General features: G+C 60.1%; 1 protein-coding gene across 2 annotated transcripts; it reads right to left on the minus strand.

Annotated features, from left to right (window-relative positions):
* Window positions 1-335: 335 nt before the first annotated feature.
* On the minus strand, window positions 336-8,170 carry BBC3 (BCL2 binding component 3). 2 transcript variants are annotated; one of them, XM_081032136.1, is made up of 4 exons: window positions 7,897-8,170; window positions 4,969-5,257; window positions 3,389-3,579; window positions 336-1,449 (listed from the first exon to the last, which is right to left on the minus strand). In XM_081032136.1, the coding sequence occupies exons 2-4, from the start codon at window positions 5,240-5,242 to the stop codon at window positions 1,333-1,335; spliced, it is 582 nt and encodes a 193-aa protein (XP_080888262.1). In that variant the 5' UTR covers window positions 5,243-5,257; window positions 7,897-8,170; the 3' UTR covers window positions 336-1,332. The 2 variants fall into 2 exon arrangements, with proteins under 2 accessions (XP_080888262.1, XP_080888263.1); XM_081032137.1 differs by lacking the exon at window positions 7,897-8,170 and adding an exon at window positions 7,280-7,335 and having other exon boundaries at window positions 337-1,449.
* Window positions 8,171-9,196: the final 1,026 nt, after the last annotated feature.

The following is a 9,196-nucleotide window of genomic DNA, read 5'->3' on the forward strand; positions in this document are numbered from 1 at the left end:
CATGCCTCCCTGAGGGCAGGGTCACTGTCCATCTCATTACTGGCACATTCCTCAAGAGTCCTCAAGGTGGTGCTTCTGCATGTAAGTTACAGGCCATTCATACTTTATCCAGTGGGGGGATAAAATGAGAATGAAGCACCAGAACTCCCACCCTCATGGGGTTTTGCTTTGAGTGGGCATTCAGTAAGGATGCATGAAGGCTGGCCACACACAGGCAGTCGGTGGATCCTCAACCTGCCTTTAGGAACAGCTGCAGACACCCAGGTGTGCCCCCTGAACCCAGACAGGTCAGGAGGCTCCGACCAGGTCACACAGCGGGAAAGGAGAACCGAAATAATATCCACTGTTCCAATCTGATTTTATTGAAAAGGAAACATACAAAAATCATGTACAAAAAAAATTAACCAAACATGTACAGAAAATTCATTCCGGTATCTACAGCAGCGCATATACAGTATTTTACAGGCTGGGCCATCCCTCCCCGCTCCCAGACTCCTCCCTCTTCTGAGATTCCCTCCCTCCCTGACTCCCCATCTTCCCCCCAGCGCTTCGCCCTGGGGACTAAGGCTGGGGCGGTTTCCACCAAAATATCCCACCCCCCAAATGAATGCCAGTGGTCACACGTGCTCTCTCTAAACCTATGCAATGGGATTGATGGGGGCAGGGGGTGGTCACGGGCAGAGCACAGGATTCACAGTCTGGGCCCCTCCTGGCCACCCCCAGATGAAGGTGAGGCAGGCATGCCCACCACCCGCCGGCTGGCTCAGGGAAGATGGCTGGGCGCTGGGCTGGGGCAGCCATTAGACGCACCCCATTCTCTGGCTCCAGGAGGCTAGTGGTCACGTTTGGCTCATTTGTTCTTCACGGGCCCCCTCCCCAGGAGGAGGGGGGGAAGCACCAGGGGCCTGATGAGGCCAGGCCCAAAGTGAAGGAGCACTGGGAGGGAGACTCCCCCAGTGTCACCCCTGCAGCTGGAACGGGCAGCCAGCACCAGCAGCCTTTCCTGAGATGGTGGTGGGCGGCAGAGGCGGGTGGCTCAGTCCCCACCCCCTCGGTCACCGCCGCCTTCAGACGCTGAGTCCGAGTCCGTCAGCCCTCTCTCTCCTGGCTTCTCAGCCAGGGACCCAGGAGTCCACATCTCCGTCAGTGCGCCCCAGGCTAGGCCGGGGCTGGGCCTGGAGTGGCTGCCCTGGCCCGCCCCTGGGACAGGCAGGGCTGGTCGTCCAGTATGCTACATGGTGCAAAAAATGTCCCCCGCGCTGGCCAGGGCGTCAGGAGGTGGGAGGGTCCTGCCCCCCAAGTCCCTGACGTCCACCGTGCGGGTGCAGGCACCTAATTGGGCTCCATCTCGGGGGCTCCACGGCCCCTGGGTAAGGGCAGCAGTCCCATGATCAGATTGTACAGGACCCTCCAGGGCGAGGGGCGGTGTCGCTGCTGCTCCTCTTGTCTCTAGGGAAAGAGAAGAGAAAGGAAGTCAGAGCGGGCTTGTGACAGGCACATCGGTGGTCAGCAGCAAGGGCAGTGAGGAGCGAGGCATGGTCCTAAGAGTGAGCTACACCCTCAACCAACCCTCGGAAGTAGGTGCTCTTATTGCTAATGGGGTCCAAATCCCAGTTCCTCGGCCCACTGAGGCCAATGACACCTCAGAGGACGACAGAGTACTCAGTGCATATTAGCTGTGATCTATCTCATCTCCGGTTTCCAGCTGAGAAAGTCACCCAGTCAAAGTCACACGGGGCTGACGACTAGGGCTGGACTGCAGACCATCCTGCCCTCCCCTAAAAGGCTGATGAGACAGAAAGAAGGGAGCAAGGAGCTCATAGTCTCAGTGATTCTAGAACAATCTGTGGAAGGAGGAGAATGGGAACAGTTCACCATCTGCGCTAAGGCTGCACAGATGTATGTCTACACAAAGCTAACCCCTGCCCTCTCTCCAGTGGCAAGATGAAACCTTGGGTGGCCTCTAGGACCCTGTCAGCTCCAAAGTGCTAGGAGAGCGGGCACAAAGAAAGCTAAATACAAGAAGACTCGCACCAGTGAAAATGAAAGGTAAGGTGTAGCACTCTCCCGGCCCCACACTGAGTGCACAGCCAGGCTCTGTGCTTATTTAATAAGGAGGGGTCCACCTAATCAATCCCCAAGACAGGAATGGCAAACCCATCTTACAGATGAGAACAAGGTGGGAAAAATCATCCTAATGATCCTACTGAGTGCCTGGGGTGGGTTGCCTGGTACCAGTCCCTGCCTACTCATCACTCCCCACCAACTCTTGCAGCCAGGAGGTAGCAAAAAGGACACATCAGATTGGCATAAGTTAAAAAGTCGGCCATCGTTACACTGTTTCTGGGTACCACCTGGCACAGCCACCTTGGTGAACAAGCCAACAATGATGTAGTCAGGCTGAGGGGCAGGCAGACCATCCAGGTATCTATTTTGGGGACACACAGGAGTGCACACTCAAGATGTGCATTGTTTGGAAAAGCCACAAAGAAAAAGCCAACAAATAAAAAATGAACACGGCTACTGTACGTTGATGCAATAGAATGCTATGTGGCAGTGAAAATGAATAAACCAAAGCTCCTCTGCCCATATGGATGAATCTCAAGCATAAATTGAGGGGGTCATGTTTGGAGAGGAACACACACTGTTTCATGTATACAACGCCCAAAACGCCCCACAGGCCTAAGCATTGTTTGGCCTGGTAAATGTGGAGTGAAAGAAGCAACACCTGCAGAAGAATGGAGCAGGCTAACTTGAGAGGTTTCCTTGGGAAGGGGGGACAGGAGGGGGTCAGAGAGAACAAGGGGCTTCACAACATCCGGTTTTTGTTTTGCTTTGAATAAGCAAGCAGTGTGGGTGTCATGTTCAGCTTGGACAGAGCTGGGCGGTGGGTGCCCTGATGTTTGTTATTCTCTATTCTCTGCTGGCGGCTTCAAATATTTTGTTTTAATCAGAGGCGGAGCTCTGGGTTTGGGGGCAGGGCCTTCCTCGGGGCGGGGCTCCAGGCCCCGCCCCCGGCCGGCCCGGGAAGCAGTGTGGCGCGCTGCGGGCCGCGCGGGCGGGCGCGGTCGCGCCGCCGCTGCTGACTCACCAGCTATAAATAGCCCGGGATATATGAGCTGCACGGCCGAGCGCCGCCCTCAGTCCCCGCGGCCGCGGGCCCGGGCGCGCCGCATCGCTCAAGGTAGCCCCAGCCCCGGCCCTCGCCCGAGCCGCGCCAGCGCGGGCCCTTCGGCGGCTCGGCGGCCACGCCGCCCCTCCCACCTGCCTGTCCCCGGCGCGACCCCGCCGCGCAGGGCAGCAGCTGCCGCACATCTGGCGGGGCCGCCCGCAGCCCCCTCCCCGGCGGGAAGTCCCACCTGCCGTCTACCCCTCCCCCAGCACTCACCCGCCGCTCGTACAGTGCGTCGAGGTCGTCCGCCATTCGCCGCAGCTGGGCCCCGATCTCTCGGGCCCACTGCTCCTCCTCCCCCCGGACTCCCGGGGCTGCGTGGGTGGGGCCGCCCGCCAGGGCACCCGGGGCGCTGGGCACCGGCGATTCCAGGTGCTGCTCCGCGGGTGAGAGTGAGGGCTGAGGACCTGGGAAAAGCCGAGGGGTGTGGTCAGCACCATGACCCCTCTAGACCCTGAGGTGTCCCCAAGGGACTAGTTGGCCAGGGCCTGCTTCTCCCTTTTCCAGCCGCCTGACTTCTCTGTTCCCTGTCTCATTTCTAGCGATTCCGTTTTCCCCTCTTAGAGCCAAATTTGTCAGCTCCTACTCCCCAGGCATCAGAAAGGTAGAGGTCCTGGGGTGGCCTTTCTGGGGTCACCTGTCTAACCAGCTACCAGCCCACTACCCGTCAGTATGGAGGGCCTTCCTCTTATCTGACCTAAGTACCTCTATTCCACAACGGGGCCAAATTTTGCCTGCCCCATTTAACAGATGGAGAAACTGAGGCCCACCCTAAAGAAGTGGCCCAAGGTCACACAGGGATACAACCACTGACTACACCCAGAGTCACAAGCCTCAGGTCTCCTGCCCTCTCTTGTCCAACCACAGTGAAGCCACACCCCCGGATGTGGCAGGGGCCTGGAGACCAGAAGGCCAGACTGGCTGCCTCAGGGCACGGGCCTGGGGGGGCTGGGATGCGGGAGATGCCTTCCTGCCCCACCCCCTTCTGGGCTTCTCTGACGTCTCTTCCTCTGGTCACCCCAGGTCCTAGCCTGAGAGATCCCCAAGGCCGAAAATCAGACCCCAATTTCCACACCTGGGACTCTGGTCTTGAAATCGGGTCCCTTCTTGCCCGACTGCCAGGGAACTGAGCCAAGGAAGTTTACTCTCTGAGCTTTCCTGGGCTCCAGGGACGGGGTGGGGCTGGAGAGGGAAACCGGGACAGTCTCCCAGCCACCAAGTGTGCAGGCTGGGTTGGGGCTACCGGGCACCACAGGGTTAACGGCCCATCAGGCAGGGGGACCTTTAACCCTTCCCTCCCCAAGACTCACCCCCCCCAACTTTCCCAACATAATGGCCCCTCCCCCATCGTTCCTCCTCTCGGACTGCGCAGAGGGCCGGCCCTGGCCAAAGAGACGCAGATAAAGGCGAAAGACCACCCTCGACCCCTCCCCAAAGTCCTGAAGTGACCGTCCTCCCGCACTCCCCACACTCTCTCCTACTACAATCTTCAGCAGAGCTCAAGGGACCCAGACTAGGACAGAGGGGCTGGGAAACAGCTGTTGCCCCAGGCCCGGAAAAGGCCCTGGGCAGCAACTCAAGGACTGCAGTCAGATTCCAGGAGGGACTTCCCGCTCGGCCTCCCCCACCCCCAGCCTCCCACTCCGTCTTCCTGCTTCTTGCAACACAAAGACCACACTGGCCACACCCTCCCTGTGGCCCGGCCGGCTCGCCACCTCCCCCCACCCGCTCCCACTTCGCCAGTTCCTCTGTCTCTCTCCTGTCTCCCATCATCCCTGGTGTGGGGCGGCACTTACCGTCGGGGCGCGGGCCTCGGGGCCGGCTGCGGGGACCCCCAGGCCAGCGGGGGCCCCCCAGGGTGGAGGTGACGGTGGGCGGGGCTGTGGGGGCGCAGAGGTAGGCAGCTGGCAGCAGGGCAGGGGCGGCGGGGGCAGCGGGCAGGCCTGGCTCGCAGAGGCCGCAGGACACAGCCGAGGGCACCAGGCGGCTGAGTGGGAAGGGGCGCGGGCCGTCGCGGGCCAGGCCCTCTACGGGCTCCGGGGAGCTGCCCTCCTGGCGTGCTCGGGCCATGGCGCTCCCTGGGGCCTGCGGGACAGGAGAGAGGTGCTGTCAGCCAGCAAGTGCAGGGGGCACCACGGCCCCACAACATACACACGCTACGGTGTCCCCAGGACACCCCCACTCTCGCACACAGCGATGAGCACACATGGGGGCAGAGATGGCAACCACCACAGCACACAAGGGCCCAAATGGAGGGGACTGTGGATGCCTAATATGGCCACACAAGACACACCCACCTAGGGCTGCACATGGTTATGGGCACACATGAGGGTCAGGGAGGCACAGGATGGCTTGCTCTCACAGCAAGTACAAGGGCTCACACAGGACCCAGGGGTTTGTCAGGTGTCTGTGTGTCTAAGGGTGACAGCCCCACAACACAAGCTCACCCAACCAGGGGTTCACACAGGACATGGACTGGTGGGGTTAACTTCTGGAACACAGTGATGGGCACACACGGAGAGCAGCCAGGCACTGTGACCGCTCCCTCAACACACACAAGGCCACACGCAAGACCCAAATGGGTAAGACTTGAGGGTGTGTGTGAAGGGTACACAACACACACATAAGGACTCAGGCAGGTCGGGCCAGCCTGACCTCCCACCTCATCTCCCATTTGCACAGAAACACTGAGACGGTCCCAGTGTCAGACACTGCTACTCAGTACACAGGACACACACACACACACACTGACCAAAACGTGGACATACTCATAAACCATGGGAAGAGCTATGTACACAATGCATACTGTCTGGCACAACCCATCCCCTCCATCCACACATATACAAACTGTCAAAATCTCACACACTGACCCACTGTTGATATGCACAGACACACACACAATGCAGCAAACACAAGCACAGACAGAAACACACTAAATAGGCACTGCCACACTTCTCAAACACACATGCCCCTCCCCACACACACACCCAAGAGATAAAGCGTACACACCTCAAGACTCATGCACATATCAACACAAAACAGACATCCCAGACACACACCCACTTGTCACCAACTCTCAGACCCCAGGATACATGTAAATCAGGCATACACAACACATGTCATCGGACCCAGAAGCATTACCACACATGCCGGCAACAACACACAGACACAACAGCAGAACAGCAGTCGTCAACCCATCCTCCTCCCCCAACCTCAAAAAACCATCACCAACTGTCAGCCCCGGACACACACACCAGCTAACTCTAATCCCACACAGCCCTGGCAGCACGCACACCTAAAGCACCCACAGAAAACACTGGTCTCACGTGACTGACATAAACACTACACACACGCAGCCCACATGACACACATGAGCCAGCCGATCGTGGAGACAAGCCCCTCAGACCCAACACACACACACACACACACACACACACACACACACTGGCTCAGACAGCCCCACGCAAGAGGCTGCCAGCAACACCCACTGACAGCACGGCACAGACCCTACAGAGACGCGGTCCTCAATTCCAGACACCGATGCCAGACACACAAGCCAAACACAGACGGAGACAACACCCCCCACCACACACACACATACATACACCAGGCAGAACTCACACAGACACCTGGACAGAAAAACAGACATCGGCATTCAGCAGTCACCATCACAAACGCTTAGCTGAGACACATACCCTGGAGATATAGTCAGAGACAGTCCACACAGGCAAGACACACAAACACAGCACATCGTGCAAGACACACATATAAACACAAACACAGCTCACTCAAGCAACGCACAAACACACAACAACCACACACTAGCACATGCAGGCAACACAGACACACAGAATCACCCCCAAACAGCACACTCTTGACAACTCTCGCAGAGAACACACACACACACACACAGGTACACCACACCACACATAAACACAGCCCCCACCCTTCAAGCAGGGCAGACACAGACAGCACCCCATACACACACACACACACAGGGACTCACGCACACACCCCGACGGGCCACAGCCCCAACATTCCCCTGGACGGACACCACCACTCCCTGCGGACCCCAGCACAAACTCGGAGCCAGATACACGCACACACCCAGGCGAGACACCTGCAGATCCACAACCCCGCACACGCGCGCTCCCACGGCGGGGCCAGACGCCCCCCTGCGCTGTCACAGCCCCCCCCACCCCGCCGCCGCCACGTGCGCCCGCCCCGCCCGCCAGGCGAGAGCGGGGCCAATAACCGGCTGTTGCTGGGGCGCAGCCCCCGCCCGCAGGAGCCGCAGACTACGCGGCCCACGAGCCGCCCCCTGTCGCCGCCCCCAGCGGGCGCGCGCCTGGGGTGTGGCCGCCCCTCCTTGCCGTACCCCCCCCGCCCCTCCCGGACTGCGGGGGCCGGGGCAGTCGGGGTCGACTCACTTCCCCGGGGCCGCACTGGCCGCCAGGGGGCGCTGCCGAGCCCGCACCCCATTGTTTGTAAACAAACCCGCCAGACCGCTGAGGCACCTGCGCTCCCGGACCCTTAGTGCCTCTAGCCCAAAGACCCCAGCCCAGGGTCCTTCATGAAGGTAGAGGGCGGGGAGAGAGGGAGACATGAAGTGAGGATGCAGCGCGCCCCCATTGCTCTCCGCGTGTACTCCCGCCACCTCCTCCAGGGAGCCCACCCGGCCTGGCCAATCGCGGCCGGCTGGGACTCGGGGTGCGCACACTCACCCCGGGGGCATGAACACGCCGGAGGGGGTGGTGATAGGGGGCGGGCGGCTTCCTTCAGGAGGACGCGCCCGCCGAGCGCCGCACGCTGCGGCGACTGCTGCTGCTGCTCTAACTGCAGTGGCTGCTGCTGTCGCTGTGGTTGCTGCTGCTGCTGCTGCTGCTGCTGCTGCTGCTGCTGCTCGGCCCGCAGGCCCGTCCGCGTCGTGGCCGCCGCTGCTGATTTTGTGGCTGCAACCGCCAGGCGCCCGCTCGCATGTGGCTCGCACCGCGTCTCAGGCCGCCCGGCGGATCCTGGGCCCGCTCGGCTGCGGCCCCGCCCCGCCCCGCCCCGCCCCCGCCCAGCGGGTCCCACGCCCCGCCCCCGAGTGACGCCACGGCCCCGCCCGCCCGCGGTGGACAAGTCGGGACTTGCTGGCGCTTGCCGCGCCCCCTACCTCAGCGCGGGGGGTTTCCCTGCAGCCTGGGCGGGGCGGGGCCTGGCCCGGGGCGACACAGGACAGCCGGACACATACACTGACACACTGACACACTGACTGGGACCCACAGACACACACCCCTGGAGCTCAGTATACAAAGTCACGTGCTGACAGGGCCACGGGGTCAAACCAACGCGCAGACACATGGCCACAGTCACACAAATGCAAACCTTGAACAGGGGCGAGGACACACTCACATACACCCCCAGGCACAAATACATAAACTGACTCACTGACACCGTTGCTGGAACACGCAGACTGACCCAGTGAGAGGGACACACACAGGCGCACAGACACCCACGCTGATGAGCCCATGCAGACCCCAAAACTCAGAGTATGAATTCATGACATTCCCACTGAGCAGGTACACACACACAGAGACACCTGTCCCGGGGATACCTGGACACACAGCTTGATCTAGATGACAATCCCACAGGGACACACACTAACATAGCTGACAGTAAAACTGCCAGAAGTTGACTCTCACAGACATAGATCAAGTCAGACATAAAAGAAACTGGCCCCCAACACACAGTTCACAAAGTCACACCTGTGACAGCTACCTGCTAACTGTCACACTCTGGAGGAGGCACACCTGACCACACTTGCCACAAATCTGATGGGGGACCCAGGGCCAGAAGGAAGCCTCCGCACCTGGCATGGACATGCCCGGGCAGCCCCTGCACCGACTCTCACTGTCTCGTGGGTTTCACTTCCTTTTCCTTTCTCAGTTTCTCATTGTCACTACCACACCAGCTCTCACTTAGTGACCCATCCTTTCTTCTCTTAGTGCCCTGGGGCTCTGTCTGACCTGCACCTTCCAT

The sequence above is a fragment of the Rhinolophus hipposideros genome (genome assembly GCF_964194185.1).
Source record: "Rhinolophus hipposideros genome assembly, chromosome: 21".
Taxonomy (NCBI): Eukaryota; Metazoa; Chordata; class Mammalia; order Chiroptera; family Rhinolophidae; genus Rhinolophus; species Rhinolophus hipposideros.